This window comes from Aspergillus niger (genome assembly GCF_000002855.4).
Source record: "Aspergillus niger supercontig An06".
Classification (NCBI taxonomy): Eukaryota; Fungi; Ascomycota; class Eurotiomycetes; order Eurotiales; family Aspergillaceae; genus Aspergillus; species Aspergillus niger.
In genome coordinates this window covers 462,195-478,376 of record NT_166522.1, presented here as the reverse complement: position 1 = coordinate 478,376, position 16,182 = coordinate 462,195, and the positions used below count along the sequence as shown (strand labels likewise).

At 50.8% G+C, this 16,182-nt stretch overlaps 8 protein-coding genes across 8 annotated transcripts; 5 read left to right on the top strand and 3 right to left on the bottom strand.

Annotated features, from left to right (window-relative positions):
- Positions 1-867: 867 nt before the first annotated feature.
- Positions 868-1,916, bottom strand: An06g01910 (uncharacterized protein; the record flags this gene model as incomplete). The annotated part of the gene is made up of 2 exons (XM_059748088.1): positions 868-1,314; positions 1,602-1,916. The coding sequence occupies 2 exons, from the start codon at positions 1,914-1,916 to the stop codon at positions 868-870; spliced, it is 762 nt and encodes a 253-aa protein (XP_059605301.1).
- A 1,066-nt stretch (positions 1,917-2,982) lies between these two features.
- An06g01900 (uncharacterized protein) lies at positions 2,983-4,561 on the top strand (the record flags this gene model as incomplete). The annotated part of the gene is made up of 4 exons (XM_001390974.3): positions 2,983-3,777; positions 3,828-3,869; positions 3,919-4,018; positions 4,071-4,561. 4 exons carry the CDS (start codon positions 2,983-2,985, stop codon positions 4,559-4,561), a joined length of 1,428 nt encoding a protein of 475 aa, XP_001391011.3.
- A 342-nt stretch (positions 4,562-4,903) lies between these two features.
- On the bottom strand, positions 4,904-6,025 carry An06g01890 (uncharacterized protein; the record flags this gene model as incomplete). Its single annotated transcript, XM_001390973.3, has 6 exons — positions 4,904-5,011; positions 5,115-5,129; positions 5,192-5,284; positions 5,465-5,533; positions 5,793-5,875; positions 5,986-6,025. 6 exons carry the CDS (start codon positions 6,023-6,025, stop codon positions 4,904-4,906), a joined length of 408 nt encoding a protein of 135 aa, XP_001391010.1.
- A 1,173-nt stretch (positions 6,026-7,198) lies between these two features.
- An06g01880 (uncharacterized protein) lies at positions 7,199-8,885 on the top strand (the record flags this gene model as incomplete). Its single annotated transcript, XM_001390972.3, has 3 exons — positions 7,199-7,446; positions 7,576-7,890; positions 7,943-8,885. 3 exons carry the CDS (start codon positions 7,199-7,201, stop codon positions 8,883-8,885), a joined length of 1,506 nt encoding a protein of 501 aa, XP_001391009.3.
- A 301-nt stretch (positions 8,886-9,186) lies between these two features.
- An06g01870 (40S ribosomal protein eS10) lies at positions 9,187-9,887 on the bottom strand (the record flags this gene model as incomplete). Its single annotated transcript, XM_001390971.3, has 4 exons — positions 9,187-9,438; positions 9,499-9,659; positions 9,771-9,820; positions 9,886-9,887. Coding segments are annotated over 4 exons (465 nt in total).
- Positions 9,888-10,303: 416 nt separating this feature from the next.
- On the top strand, positions 10,304-11,230 carry An06g01860 (uncharacterized protein; the record flags this gene model as incomplete). Its single annotated transcript, XM_001390970.3, has 1 exon — positions 10,304-11,230. The coding sequence occupies one exon, from the start codon at positions 10,304-10,306 to the stop codon at positions 11,228-11,230; it is 927 nt and encodes a 308-aa protein (XP_001391007.1).
- A 385-nt stretch (positions 11,231-11,615) lies between these two features.
- An06g01850 (uncharacterized protein) lies at positions 11,616-13,662 on the top strand (the record flags this gene model as incomplete). The annotated part of the gene is made up of 2 exons (XM_059748087.1): positions 11,616-12,075; positions 12,179-13,662. 2 exons carry the CDS (start codon positions 11,616-11,618, stop codon positions 13,660-13,662), a joined length of 1,944 nt encoding a protein of 647 aa, XP_059605300.1.
- A 470-nt stretch (positions 13,663-14,132) lies between these two features.
- On the top strand, positions 14,133-15,893 carry An06g01840 (uncharacterized protein; the record flags this gene model as incomplete). Its single annotated transcript, XM_059748086.1, has 7 exons — positions 14,133-14,258; positions 14,426-14,828; positions 14,884-15,089; positions 15,154-15,233; positions 15,293-15,460; positions 15,558-15,767; positions 15,863-15,893. The coding sequence occupies 7 exons, from the start codon at positions 14,133-14,135 to the stop codon at positions 15,891-15,893; spliced, it is 1,224 nt and encodes a 407-aa protein (XP_059605299.1).
- Between the last annotated feature and the right edge of the window lie 289 nt (positions 15,894-16,182).

Here is a 16,182-nt window from a genome sequence, read left to right as displayed (position 1 = left end):
CACGAAGGAATCCATGGATCGGACTACCCTGGAGGACTCTGCAGGTATCAATCATATCAGCTCTGTATGCTAGGGGGAGGCCGGGGGTCCTCCAATGGGGATGAAGAGAGAAATGCACCTTCACAAGATGTGCCAATAGCAAAGCCACCGAAGCAGTGGAATGTCGAGAGCGGCAACAGTCACTCAAGTGTTTCTCCGCAGCCACCGGGTGTTCCACAGTCAGTCGGGATCGGATCCCCCCTCGAGTCACTCGGTCCCTCTCTGGCTTCTCGTTCGGGATTGTGGAAGGACAACCCCAATGGAATAGACCGACAGAGACTAGATAATACAATACACAGGCAGGTCAATTATATATACGGGTAAAGATCGTCCCTGAAGACAGGCACCGTGGGCGCTGGATGCAAAGACAGATCTTTTTTCGCAAGGGTCGACCGCGGCTCCGGGCGATAAGAAACCGGGACTGCATTTGATCCGAGATCGTGCTTGGGGCTTCTTTGGCTTCCTCAGTTGGGGTCCTTTCCGGGGAAATTTAATTCAATGTGTCCCCTCGAGGAATCCCCCTAACATAATATACAGTTGCAGCTCACGGCCGTGCGTTCTCCATACTTGAAGATGGGGCATCTGATACTTAACGATGCCTTTCCCCATTGACCCCGGGGTGGGTCATTCTGGGGACGGGCGATGGTTCTACAAACGCTTATCTGAGCCGCAAGGCCACCCACTTCCCAACACATGAACGTCTTGCATTGATCATTATTCGTAATGCAACCATACGTGACCCAGATCTCTTCGTAGTCTCTGGAAAAGTTCTTCGGTCACTAGACGGGACTATCGCCAGCCTACCCTAACTCTACACCCTGGGGCTAGCTAGAATTTCCTCAAGAAAGATCCGAGCCGCTGAGATCGGACAGGCCGCTCGGCAGGCTTTGTGTTACGACAATCATCGCCGTATGTTCTTTCAGGAACGGGGTTCCTTTCAAGGTTTGGGAGCGCGTTGCGAATTGCAGGGATTCTCCACGGATTGCCAATAGCAAACCGTTCCCTTCGCGCAAGTCTTTGTGCCTCTTCAGGCTCAACCGTCTGCGCCCTGTTCAAAATTTCTACCATCCGGGTTCCTGCCTTCACCGTAATCCTCGTCCGCGGGGCAATGCGCTTGGACGGGCGCCACGATTGGTGCCCCGTGTCGCATAGCGACTGCTTGTCGAACCACGCGTAGATCCTCTGGTGGTGCCACGCGACGGGGCTGGGATTTTTGCCGAAGGCTTGGAGGAGACGGTGCTTGGAGGATGTTCGATGAAGGAAGTATCCGTAGTCCTAAGTACGTCATGTCGTTAGTATGATGCAAAAAAGCATGAAACAACTGGCCCGGGGAGTAACCAGATCTCACATGAATGTCATCTCCGCTTCAGTGGTCGCTTTCAGCTGTTCTGCTTCTGCCTCTATGCGTGCTATTAGTAGTTGGATCTCCCTTTCGCGCAGCTGTGACCATACCATTCTGTGCCTCTGCTTGCTTGGCTCTCCGAAAAGATTCGGGAATGGGCGCCTGTAACCGATCGTCAGCTTATAGAGGGAAGACAGACATTATTCACCGTCGCAATTACCTCCGGAAAGTCCACACAGAACGCATTCATGTTCAAACCATAGAGAAAACTGGCAAAGCTTTCACTGAACCGGGTCAAACTTTCGTGCATCAGCTGAAGGTGCATGAAGTTGGCCTCGAGGTCGGCCATGGAGTCTGCAAGCTCTGCAAACTGGGGCTCTAAGGCATTGATGGCAGGCTGGGTGTAGCCTGCCATACCAATACTGTTGCCATAACCATGAGCTTCACGGATCGACGACCGGGAACTGGGTCTTAGGGGGGTCGTGGGTCGCGATGAGGGCCGTGGGCGAGACGATGAGCGGGAAAAAGCATCCATGATGATTCTGAGACTGTGTACCCAAATTGAAGGCTGCAACTAAGCCGATTGAGAGACACTAATGCAACAAAATAGGAATAAGCACAGTATAGAAGACAAGCTGTCACAAATATGCGACTTGACGCCGTTGCGTTTCACGCTGTATGAAGGAGTTGCGAAAGATTGGGTTTGTTGATGTTGATCCCCGCTTTAGGCAAGGCCGAGTCACTGGACCCTCCTTTTTCATGCCTCAGGTGTCTGCAGATTGCTGCCTGGGGGCGCCACTGCGACCCAAAATGCCCCAATCAGCCTATAATTAGGACTACTTAGTTCTTCCGTCTAGTCCGGAGGGACCCCTGGTGCGATTATCATCATTGGATTGCGGACTGGGAAAAATAAGAGACTTGGCAATCCATCCTGTTCGCTGGCTTCATCAACACTCCCCATTATTGCCGCATCCAACCGCTGTGAGTTCCCCTTAGTCTCCTGTTGCTGAACCTTGAATCTGTGAAGGTTCCAAGCGAACTGCACCGTCCGCCTTCTCTTCGCCTCCTTCCTTCCTTCCCCGCATTATTCCCGGCTTGAAATTTAGGCTCGGATCTTCGTCTCCCATTTTACTCACGAGGACACCAGGAAAAGGAAGCCGGCATCTCTGCCTTTGGGATTTGACTCGTCCTTCTCCAATCGCCTTCTGGCCCTCACGAACAAGCACATGCATGCTTGTTCCCTCCTGCGCCGCCGTCTACCTCCATCCTCGGCCAATTCCATCAAGTTCGCGTCGGACAGACTCCTGCATTCAGGACGTGCACAGATCTTCCCACCGTGGTACTCTAATCAAAGTCCTCTGATTCGGTCTGGATCCTTCAGACGACCCTTCTCCACTTCGCCGTTGTCACAACCTTACAAACCGAGGGAAGCTTCGTCGTTCTGGTCAGTCACATTCACCCTATTTCTTATCGGAGCAGGCGCCTGGCTGCAGGATAAATACCGCAAGTCGGGAGGCGATATTCCTACGATTCTCGACTCTGTTGAACCTTTGCAAGAGTCGCAAGTACCCTTTCTCGGAGTCATTGAAACCCTAAAGACAATGCCTATGGATCTACCACCTGGGACCGTGGGAAATCTCACACCAGAGCAGGAAGCCAAGCTACAAGAGCTTTGGGTCCTGCTGCTGAAGGTCTGCGGTGTCAATCTGGATGCTGTTGAGCTGGTCCAAAAGCAGAACGGCGACGCTGCTGCTGCGGCGGCAAGCCAGCCCCAAGATAAGAAGAAGCAGTCTAAACGGAGTCGGTTCGGTCTTTTCGGGCGGAGCAACACGGATGAGGAGGAAGATAGCGCTAGCGACAAGGGAACCAACGGGATCGCTTCGAGTCTCGCTTCTATCAGCATCGCCGACGGAGATGACAAGTATGGACAGTCAAAAGAGTTCCAGCAGGCTCTTGTGGATATGAAGCCTGAGGAGATTCGGGTGACTCTTTGGAATATGGTTAAGCATGACAACCCCGATTCTCTGCTCTTGCGATTCCTGCGCGCGCGAAAGTGGGACGTCAAAAATGCTCTGGTCATGTTGATCTCTACGCTTCGCTGGAGACTGCTGGACGTTAAGTTGGATGAGGATATTATGAAGAATGGCGAGCAAAGTGCCCTGAAGAAATCTCAGAGTTCTGATCCCGCTGAGAAGAAGGCCGGTGAAGACTTTTTGTTGCAGATGCGCATGGGTAAAAGTTTCCTCCACGGTGTGGACAAGCTTGGCCGTCCGATCTGCGTCGTGAGAGTGCGCTTGCACAAGGCCGCCGACCAGGAGACAGAAGCCTTGGACCGGTTCACGGTGTACACTATTGAGACCGCTCGAATGATGCTTGCGCCTCCAGTTGAAACAGCTGTGAGTATACTGCCCCATGGTAAGGGCGTTATCCACTGACAGGGAAATAGTGTGTTGTCTTCGACATGACCGACTTCTCCTTAGCAAACATGGTAAGCACACCTGTTTGCGACCAATAGCTCCTAATTCTAACGGTCATAGGATTATCATCCGGTGAAGTATATGATCAAGTGCTTTGAAGCCAATTACCCAGAGTGTCTGGGAGTTGTCTTGATTCACAAAGCTCCTTGGATCTTCTCAGGTTAGTTATCTAGACTCGGTACTCACAAAATCCCCTCTAACATCGATTACAGGTATCTGGAATATCATCAAGGGCTGGCTCGACCCTGTCGTCGCCTCTAAGATCCAGTTCACCAAGAATGTCCAAGATCTGGAGAAGTTCATTCCCAAAGATCGCATTATGAAAGAGCTTGAGGGTGACGAGAACTGGGCCTACAAGTATGTCGAGCCCCAGCCCGATGAGAACAAGCCTCAGGAGGACAGTGCCAAGCGCGACGAATTGCTGGCCGAGAGACAGCAGCTGGCGCAGGAGCTTCAAGGCGCCACCATCGACTGGATCTCTTCGACAATGAAAAAGGACGAGAGCGCCCTCAAGGCGGCGGTAGACAGGAGAAAGGACCTGATCGAACGCTTAAGGGTCCAGTACTGGCAGCTTGACCCATACGTTCGAGCCACTTCCTTGTATGATAGACTAGATGTCATCCAAGGTGAGGGTAAGATCGAGTTCTATCCCACGAAGAGCAAGGTTGAGGGAAACGCACTTAACGGCGAGAAGGCCGAGTGATATACCCCACGCCTTGGTATACGATAGACTGCTAGAGTGTGTTGATAGAAGACTACTTGTTATAATAACGCTCACATTGGTGAGGCATGTACATACAGCTTCTACTTGTCTGTCATGAAGCATGTATACTTGGATTGCGGGGTTCTCCTAGTGGTTTCAATGGAGCAATGGACTTTTCTTGATAGATGCAATCGACCCACCGAAGCTAGGTATAGTTTTCTACGTTATAACTACAGAATGTACCGTACAGTTAATCATATTGTGAAGACAGTATTGATAATAGCACATGGTATGTAATTAGACGCAGCTGTAGCACTTGCTATATCTGTACTACGTACACTTTTACATCTTAGCCTTGATTTCCTCGAACAGAGCCTTCAGCTTGTCCATATCGGATTCCTGAGCGGGCCAGCCGATACCGAGACCTTCCTTCTCGTTAGGCTTGGGAATCTATTTCGTCGTTTTTGTCAGTGATATTATCATCAGGGTTGTGGGGGATCGATATTCTCTCTGAACAGCTGCATAGACGAATGATAGTAAATCCTAAACATACCATGTGGAAGTGAACCTGGAAAACACCGAACATCAGCTTTGAATACCTCACACTTCCATGGTAAGCTAGCAACTTACATGATCGACTACCTGGTGCGCTATGCGACCATTGTTCTGAAGGACGTTGAAGTCCTCGGCGCCGGTGGCCTTGGCGATCTTCTTCGCGACGGGCTGTCCGATTTGGAAAGATGACTTATTAGTATCTGTCTCTGTAGCTAGCTAGCTAGCCAGCTGGTTGCGGGGAAGACTGAAAGAGGGGAGTGCTCGCAACGATCAGGCGGGACCTTATAAAAGCATGCGGATCGAGCGCTGAGCTTATCTCAAATGTGCATGTCCGTACTGTCTACGTACCAGGATTTCCTGAAGATCTTCGTCGGGGATGTCGGTGAGCTTGGCACCGTGGAACTTGGGGATCACGAGCTGTGTTTTGCAGATTGGTTGTTAGCTTTGTCTGGTTCCTTCTTTGGTCCTTGGGGGGACGGGGGGGATATGTGAAAATTAGGGAGCTATTTGGGGACGGGATCGGATTTTCTGAAGATATTCATGGGTATACTGCTTGTTTTGGATGACCGTTGACTGTCTGTCTCCAGGTAGGGAACAGAATGCGACATGTCGTGCGGGGGTATACTTGAGGCGGTGGTGTATATGCGGTTCATAAAACAGGGGTGGCGACACTTACAGCGTGTCCACGGCTAAGGGGTTGAATGTCGAGGAAGGCAAAGACCTTGTCGCTCTCGAAGAGCTTGAAAGAAGGGATATCACCTATTGTTTACGTCGGGGTTAGCCGGATCGGATCACTGCTAGCAGCGGACACAATTTGGAGAACCAAGAATGTAACATTTGTAAATGTACAGGTTAAGGAGGCACCGTACCCTTGATGATCTTGCAGAAGATGCAGGCAGCGGAAGACATCTTGTATGACGGGGTTGAGTATATACGTTGATGGAAATCAATGTATGTCTGAGGGGAATTGAAGGTCGCAATGACTGAATGCGGGGTTAGCAATCGCAAGGCGGAACAAGACGAAAAGAAACGTCAATAAAAAGTTCGCGCCGGCGGGGTCTCGAACTGCGGCGGGTGGATGATGAAAGGCACTATAAGAAGCACTTAAAGGTTCAATCTGCGAGGAGTGGGACAAACTAGCTCAGAACCCATTTCTTGCCTTTTACCAGAGATGGCCGTGGTTTGCCCAAAAGACTCCTCTCATCAATCTTTGGAATCACCCATCGACACAGCTGTCGATTTTATTGTTTTTCTTTTTGTTGGTCGTTATTGTATGATGTGAGTAGTCTATGCTCCTCTTTTCTTGCAACTTTCTAGGCCATTTTATTGTGATTCTTGTGAAAGTGGTGCGTCCGCTTTATCATCAGGGGCTGTGTGCGTAACTCCTCATGAAGGTCCGCTGAGCGACCAAGTCCATAAGGCTTAGGGGCACACATCATTGCCGGCAATCTCCTAAAGCAGTCGACTTCCATCAGACATTGAGCCACTGGGCATCTCTTCCGTCAATTAAAGCACTGATTGAGTCTTCCGCAAGCGCACGCCCTCCCTTGTGTCTCTAACAGCACATGTCGGTTGTTTGAATCATCCTTGTGGATACAATCGTCCTCTTAGCCAGATCTATGCAACTTGAACGCCTTAGACTGTGCAATAGATATGGCATTGAAGCCTACAATGAGAACAAAACACTTTCGTCCATAGTATAGACGATTCAACCTGTTGTTGCAGCAAGGACTGGTAATACATGCCTGTCCCTACACCCACTACCGCAACTGCTCCACGCCCTGTCAATCAGTAATGAAACAGGCCAACCGTGACCCGAAAGCCTTCTCTGCCCCTCACGGAGTTGTCCATTGCCGAGCTACTCTTGTACCTTCCTATATAAGCGACCCGAGGGAGTTGGGGTACGAGGAAACGGTTTATCGTCACCCAAATCCGCGGATATCTGATTCGGTGGAAAGCCCGAGACCCCAGCTCAACCCCACCCAGCTATCTTATCATACCGTCGATTGGCGGTCTTATCTGGAAGGGTCTCCAAGGCCATTGAACTAGATATAGCCCCTTGGGCGCCCATTTGAGGTCAAGATGGCCTTCATCTTCTACCAAACATTACCTGCTGTCAGGGTTACTGGGATCCTATCAAGGCAGACAAGACCAGCCTTCGTGAAACCCGCGTTCACACCACGTCGAGCTTTCTCAATTATCCCGACTCACACCATGCTGTCTACAGAGCTAACCGAGGCTGAGGTCTCGGCTCTCAGGGCCAATAAAGAACGCTTGGCAAAGGACCTTCATCATAGCTGTCAGTGGGGATATGGTATTCGCTGGGGAGAGTAAGTGCTACTGCGACACCCTTTGGATTCACTATAAGCGGACTTTCGAGATGCATGCAAAGGAGACTGCTTCTCGTACCCAATGGCCTGCGCTTTACCATGGATTGCGAATGTCTAACAGCAATTCAGTGGGCACACAGACACTGGTATGCAGCGACTCGCGCTGTCACAGGAAGACAAGCAAGTACGGGATTGGTTCATCGAAACAACGAAGGCATTGAAATGCGAAGTTACGGTCGATGAAATGGGCAACATCTTCGCTGTTCGCCCTGGACGACGGACCGACGTGCCACCCACTTTCATTGGCAGCCATCTGGATACGCAGCCAACAGGTGGCCGGTATGATGGAATCTTGGGTGTGCTCTCCGGCATCGAAGCGCTCAAAGTAATTGACGAAATGAATTTGGAGACGGAGGGTGGCATTGGTGTTGTGAATTGGACAAAGTATGGCCCAGACTACTATTATCTTCAACCCTCATGACTAACGCTGTGACAGCGAAGAGGGCGCCCGTTTCCCTATTAGCATGGTGTCTTCTGGCGTTTGGGCAGAATGCATTTCTCTTGAACGGGCACATGGGCTGAAAGAGGTCCCAACAGTCGCATCTCTCCCGACCGCATCTTCTGCCCCGGAGTCTATGAAGTCTGCGTTGGAGAAGATCAACTATCTCGGAAGTGTCCCGTGCTCATACAAGCAAACACCCATGGCGGCCCACTTCGAGCTACACATTGAGCAAGGCCCCCATCTCATTTCTGCAGGCCAGCACGTTGGTGTCGTTACCGCCGTTCAGGCATACCGCTGGTTCCGCCTTACAATCTTCGGCAGAGACACCCACACGGGTACCACCGCGTTCGAACACCGCGCAGATGCCCTTTATGCCTTTGCTCGAATGATGGTACGCGCTCGCGAGGTTGCCTCCTCCCACGGCTGTCTGGCTAGTGTTGGAATTGTAGAGGCAAAGCCTGGCAGTGTGAACACGGTTCCCGGCACTGTCAGCTTCACTCTCGACATTCGCGGCCCAGAAAGCGAGTTGGTCCAGGTCGTAGAAGATCAATTGAGGAAGGAGTTCGACTCGATCGCTGCAGAGGAGGGTAAGGGTATTGGCAAGCCTTGCCGCGTAGAGTGGACCCTCGACTTCGACTCGCCCGCTGTCAAGTTCCACCCTGACTGCATCGAGTGCGTGCAGCAATCCGCGGAGGCGGTCGTCTCAGACGTCAATGCTGCGGAGCCCAAGTCCCTTATGCGGACAATCATGAGCGGGGCAGGTCACGATAGTGTCTTTACCTCCAAGAGAGTCCCGACCAGCATGATCTTCGTTCCGTGCAAAGATGGGTTGAGCCATCATCCGGAGGAATTCTGTTCTGCAGATGACTGCGCAACAGGCGCATCAGTCATCTTGCAGGCAGTGATCCGTTATGATCGGAAGAGGTTCTCGAAATGAGGCTGTGTTGATGGCGAGCGTCTATGAGCTGCGCCTCTGCGTATATTTTAACCTTGCCTTTGGTATATTAACCGCATGTATATAGCAGATTTGACCGCCAATTATCTTACGAAATGAATAACAAAATGAGTCATGAAATCATGCCATTAATCCTAACTATGTCATAACTGTGAAACAGTAGCTTGGCATAACTTCTTTTTTAGGACGTGCATAGCATAGCTTCCCGACTTCTTTCAAAGTCGTTCAAGCCACACCGGCAACAATCCCAATAAGCCCTTGGAAGACCGGCAGGCGACACCCCTTAGGAGGAGGGAGCACCACGGCCACGGCCGAATCCACCACGGAAGCTGGGAGCGAACTCGCCGGGGGCGGCGCCCTCCTTGTCCTGCTCGCGGCGGCGGTAGCCACCCTCACGAGGAGCACGGGGACGACGCTCACGCTCCTCACCGCCCATCATGCCACGAGGGGGAGCGTGGGAACGCTGCTGCTTGATGTGGGTGGCAGGGACAACCTCAGCGGGGAGGTGGAGCCACTCACGGAGGTAGTCAAGACCCTATATCAAAACCAGTCAGACAATCCGTCTTACGCATTCATCTTCATCAATGGAACATACCTCGGGGGTGAGGGTGTAGTAGTAGTACTGCCAGGAGAACTGGGTCTTGACGTAGCCGCGGGAGGTCAGGGACTGGCAGGCCTTGATCACGTAGAGGTTCTTGGTGTCAATGTCGCCATGCTTGGGAAGGTTGAAGTCCTTCTTGGCCACGAGCACACCCTCTATTGTCAACCGTCAGCAACACTGATTCATCTATCATCCATCATCCATCGATCGACCCTCGCGCAACAATTCGGAGACACAAGGCCGGTGGATCATAGGTGTTCACATACCGCGGAAGAGGTACTCGTGGATCTTCTTGCGGTCTTCCTTGGGGATAAGCCTGGCTCGGGGTTAGCTACATTATCCTATATGATATCAATGGCCGATATTAGGTGCATCACTTACATTGTCGCGAGTTCCTAGCGCTCTTCGGGGAATCGCCTTGACAACGCGCGAAGAGGGTGGTTTAAATGTAGTTGATGTGAGTGGAGCGGCTGCGGTCGAGGAAAAAAGTGCGGTAATTCCCCATCGGGAAGCGGTTTCAGGGTTGGGGCCCTAATCGCTCCGCTAGGCGGATAAGCTGCATCACGTGCAAAATGCTCTTATGGCCTGAGGCGACAATCCAGAGGTGGTTTCCCTGTTAGTCATCAATGGCCTTATCGGGAACTCCTCCGCATCCTGAATGAAGTCAACTGCGCCTCACCTCTGCAATCAAGTCAAGCAACGTCTCCACCTTGAACCAGCGTCAATAACCTCAGCGATTCGACTAATCGACACATTACTCACGGTTTTCTTGACGTTATCTGTGATACTAGCAATCACCATGGCGTCCCAGAACGTCAACATTCTCCTGTCGACTTTTCCCGGTCTCTCACTCCCCTCAACGCTCTCCTTCGCGCTACCATCATCATCGAGCGTCGCAGACCTGACCGACAAAATCGCCTCATACCTACCTCCTTCTCTGCCACTCAATCGACTGATCTTGACAACAACCAGCAATAAGCAACTTCTCCCCTCATCCGAAACCCTCGCATCCTACCTCATCAGCAGCAATGATAATCTCGCCACAACCTCCATCCTCCCCCTCCGCCTCAGCGCCCCCCTATGCGGTGGTAAAGGAGGTTTCGGATCCCAGCTCCGCGCCGCCGGTGGGCGCATGTCCAGCAAGCGCAAGCGCAACCAAGGCGACGACAATGGATCCAGCCGCAATCTCGATGGCCGTCGTCTACGCACAGTCAACGAAGCCAAGGCATTGGCCGAGTACCTCGCCCTCAAGCCGGAGATGGACAAGAAGGAGAAGGAGGAGCGCCGGCGCCGGTGGCAGGCTGTTGTTGATGCAGCGGAGAAGCGTCAGGAAGAGCTGAAGAACGGAGGTGGCAAGCAGAAGATTGATGGCCAGTGGATGGAGGACAAGGACGAGATGAATGAGAAGGCGAGAGAGGCGGTTCTTATGGCCATGAAGGACGGTATGTGGACGGATAACCTGCGCGATACGATTCTGGGCGGATCAAGTACGAGTGCCAGTCCGAGTGAGGGAAGTGGACAGGAGACATCCTCTAGCTCCGAGGAGGAAAGTGATGATGAGCAGGAGATGGAAGATGCGCCTGGACCCTCGTCGGAACCGGCGCGCAGTGCGGCACCTCGGCGGTATATCGGATTTGATGAGGATGATGAGTTCATGAGTGATTCTGAAGAGGAGGAGGAGGAGGAGGCTGAAGATCCTAAGGGGAAGGGAAAAGCGAAGGCTTGATTGAATGCCATTGAATGTTTCTTTTCATGCGATTATGGAGTATGGTCTACGGTTCTGGTTGCTTTTCATGTTGTTGGCTCGTCATTGATATCAGGGTTTGCGAAGCACGGTTATTACATTTCAAGCTTTTATAAGCTAGCGTGCAGATTCCATTAAAAATAATATTCTCACTACAACTGTATCTCTTTTACAATATCTTGTAATCCTCTTATCAGCCATAGTAGAAGCTGCTAGTCTGTGTCAGTTCGCCACAGCAACTTTTTTCCGGCCGCCCGCGCGGACCACCGATGCTATCGCCGCTATCACTCACTATCAGTACCAACTAGAACTAGACTTTCATCGCATTTCTCCTCCGAGCTCTCCAACACCCCAAACCTCAACAACTATGTCGCCATACCTTGGGCGCATGATCCCGCGAGGGCGCCTACCGTACCACCGTGCTCCTTTACAAATATCCCGCCAACTCGTACGCCTGCCCAAGCCGTCTCTGCGAACCACAACCGCTGTTTTCTTCCGCCGCCCGGAGGTAGCCCGCAGCTTTTCCACGAGCATTCCGCTTCACGCAAGCCCGTCTGCCGAACCAGTTATTGAAGAGGCTGTCCTTCCCGTCTGTTGTCCCGGATGCGGAGCGTATGCGCAGACCGTCGAGCCGAGTGAGCCTGGATATTATGGGAAGACTAGGAAACAGACGCGGAAGCTGTTGTCTGAGACGAAGCAGTTTGTTGAGGGTGAGGAGAATGGAGAAGAGGGAAAGGGGTTGAAGGCTGAGGGGGAGAAGGCTGCGGATAGGATTCAGAAGTATCTGGAGCTTACGGATGTTGGGGGGAGTGTGCCGAGGCCGAAGTGTGAGTCTTTGTCTTCTCTATTTGTCTTGTATGATGGTTTGGGGCCATGCTAATCTATTTATTTGCTGTTGTGCAGTTGGTGCTTCTTTGGTGAAAGCGGCAGATACTGCTGGCAAGTATTTGGAGAAGTCGAAAGCCCCGGTACCAATTTGCGATAGGTGCCATGATCTGCTGCATCATAATAAGGCCGTTCCTGCTATTTCGCCGACTATGGATTCCCTTCGAGCATATCTGGATGAGTCGCCTCATAATCATAATCGGATTTATCATGTTGTGGATGCGGCGGATTTCCCTATGTCTGTTGTGAAGGATATCTACACTACTTTGGGGATTATGGATCCGCGGTCGAAGAATCGGCGCTCGGCGACTTATAAGTATAAGAGTGGGAAGAAGCTGCCGACTATCAGTTTCGTTATCAACAGGTCGGATCTGTTGGCGGCTACGAAGGAGCAGGTTGATTCGAAGATGGAGTATGTACGCTCTGTGCTTCGTGATACGTTTGGTCTCTCGCATGAGGAATTCCGCTTAGGGAATGTGCATATGATTAGTGCTCAGCGGGGATGGTGGACGAAGAAAGTCAAAGAGGAGATTAGGGAGCACGGGGGTGGTATTTGGGTGGTTGGGAAGGCCAACGTTGGAAAGAGCAGTTTTATTGAGGCCTGCTTCCCCAAGGATTCGAGGAATCTTGAGAAGATTGCGGAATTGATTGAGCTTCGTGAAGAGGAGTCCAGAATGGCTACCCACTTTGACTCCTCTGCTATTGATTCAGAGGGTCTTCTACCTCCTGCGCCTCGGGAGGATCTTTACCCTATCCTCCCTGTGGTCTCATCGCTACCCGGCACGACCGTATCGCCTATTCGTATCCCGTTTGGCCGTGGAAGGGGAGAAATGATTGACCTGCCGGGGCTCGACCGTGGCGAGCTGGCCGACCATGTTCGTGATGAGTTCAAGCGCGATTTGATCATGACCAAGAGGAAGAAACCTGAACGTCTTTCGATCAAACCTGGCCAATCACTACTGCTTGGAGGAGGACTTGTCAGGATCACGCCAGTGAACCCTGAAGACGTAGTTATGGCGGCTTGCTTCGTCCCGCTTGAGACACATCTCACCAGAACGGAAAAGGCCATTGAAATGCAAACGGAGCAGCGCCCTTACCCCAAGGCCAACATTGCCAGAGAAGGTACCGGCCAGGTTATCTCGTCTGCCGGAGTTTTCGACTTGAAATGGGATGTGACTCAATCGCACCTCCCAAGGTCTATCGCCAAGGCGGTTGAGGACAAGCATATAAAGATGCCGTCTCTACCCTACAAGGTCATGTCGACCGATATTTTGATCGAAGGGTGCGGCTGGGTTGAGCTTACAGTCCAGATTCGAGCCAAGTCCGCGAAGGAGTCCGACTCTGAGAACAAAACCTCGAAGTCGTTCCCTCAGGTGGAAGTGTTTACTCCGCACGGCCGCCATGTTGGGTCTCGTGCTCCAATTGAATGTTGGAAGTTCATAGAAGCGAAGAAGGTTGCTGACAACCGCGCGAAGGGACCTCGGGGACGGCAGAACATTGGGCTGGAGAAGCGAGCCCGGCATGGCTGAGACGGTCTTCCGGAATGGATGGCATTGTATAGTATATAATTTGCATAGCGATTGGTGTTTTAAGGTGTATACTAGAAAGGGATAAACAATACTGTATCATAATGTTCGGGGTTGTGTGGTGGTGGTTGATGTATAAATAGATCATCGATTGTTGGTGAGCAGATTATTAGATTATCATGATCCACTGCCTTCCTTCACGTGGGCTTCTTCCCTCTTCATTCTTTTCCCCTCACCTTCTCGCTTCCAACTTAACCTGCATGTCTCTCAACCCATTGAGTTCGTTGCCAGCATCTAGGTTATTACTTAATCCTACCAGTATTTCCACCAGTGGTTGCACTTCAACCCCTCTTCAGCACCCCGATACTATATAGTAAGCAATTACCTCGCCTCGACGAAGACTTAGTCTGACCTCGATTCTATTCCAACACTCAATAACTGAGAGGCATATCCCATAAAGAATCCGTCCCATAATGCTCTCTTCTCGAGGCAGTAATAATGCGCAACTGCACAAAATTCCGTGGCGCTATGCTCTACCGCACCAGTACGACAAGGAGACCAATCCGGCGGGGATGATCTCATTTGCATTGGCAGAGCATGTATACTATTTGGAAACCGAGGCAGTCATATTACAGTGCTGATAAGCAATTAGGCACCAATGCGCGCAGAAATAGCCAACTACATCAACACCAAGGTCAATTCCCAACCCTCTCTCTTCTCCTCTCTAGGGCTCGGCAGTCCCAACCAATTCCTTCTCTATCCTTAGGTTGAGTTCAACGTAGCATCAGTTGCCTATGGCTCTGGTAACAATGCCCTCCCTCGTCTACAGAGAGCAGTTGCAACGCATCTGGACAACCTACTCGACCCCATTACCCCGATTGACCCGGAAGCCGTCGTTGTTGCCAGCGGCGCAACTGCAATAGGGAGCATGCTCGGATTCACCTTAGCTGAGCCAGGTGATGGCATATTAATTAGTAGACCAGCCTATGGGCGATTCGAGCTTGATTATGGTGTCGAAGCCGGTGTGCAGATGGTATATGCAGATACCACTACGGAGGATGCATTCACTTCTTCTGTTGTCGAAAAATATGAACTGGCTCTGAGGGATGCTCAGGCGAAAGGTGTCCGGATTCGAGCACTGCTATTGGTGAATCCGCATAATCCAGTTGGTATAGATAACCGTTTCGTCGTGTATCGACAACCAAGCGTTAACAGTACCTCTAGGCCGTTGCTATCCAGTTGAAACCCTGACTGAGATTCTCAAGTTCTGCAATAAACACCAACTTCATCTCATCAGCGACGAGGTTTATGCTTCATGCGTTTTTGATTCAGGAGACCCAGATGCTGTTCCATTCACTTCTATATTATCTCTTAGTACCCCAGAGCTGATCAATCCTGACCTGGTGCACTTGTTGTACGGATTCAGCAAGGTAATTCATACTTCCGTCTTAGTCTTTTTGTTCATTAAACATTGTCTAATCTATATAATCTCAGGACTTCGCGTCCGGCGGCCTCCATCTCGGCTTCCTTGTTACGCAGAACAAACCCCTACGGCAGTCCTGCAACGCAATCCTGTCAGTACTGCCACTACCTTTCTGAGAAGCAATTAGCAGTCAACTGATTCTACTCCCAGACGACTCCACAGCGCCTCCACAGCAGCCGTAACAATCGGAACCACCATTCTCGAAGAGCAAGACTTCCTTCGCAACTTCACTGTCAAGAGCCAACAAAGTCTTGCTTCAACATACCGAATTGCAACGTCAACTCTTGATCGAGAGGGTATCAACTATATCAGAGGAGGGTGAGTGAACATGCTCTGTTTATAAGTTATTTCCTTCTTTCCCCTTCCCCCCACCTACAACAAAAAATTATAATTGTTTAATAAATACTCCATCTAGAAACGCTGGCTTCTTTATATATATAGACTTATCACCCTATCTCCCCAAAGATAGCAGTGACAGCACATATCCACCTGAATTTACCCTCGCTCAGAAATTCGTCGATGCAGGTGTATTCCTGCATCCGTGTGAAGAGCATGGCAAGGTGCCGGGGTGGTTTAGGCTAATCTTTGCGCAAGAGGAGGATGTATTGAGGGAGGGGTTGCGTAGGTAAGTTGCACCAATAAGTTCTTGGCTTTGTTCTACTATATGAACATGTGGGGATTTGTAGGCAAGGTACACAATGCTAATGATATATACTACAGGATGATTGGGGTGCTAAAGCATTTGGTGTGAACAAACTAGTCTCAGTTTTGTTTGGTGAAACCTTCCTGTGAACCTGCAACTGCCTATTTATTACTTGATTTGCTGCCACTAGCAACCTGGTTAGTATTTCCCATCATCACGGGAGCTTCTCAAAACCAAGTATGTGGGTGGAGTATGATGATATTGTTGGCAGTACATGCCTACCCTACAGTAACAGCTGAACTACACAGCGTCATCACAATTCAACCCACAAATCTAACATGAACCAATAAAATTGCTATTTTATGATCTTTCACCACAAAACAAAAGAAAAAAGAGA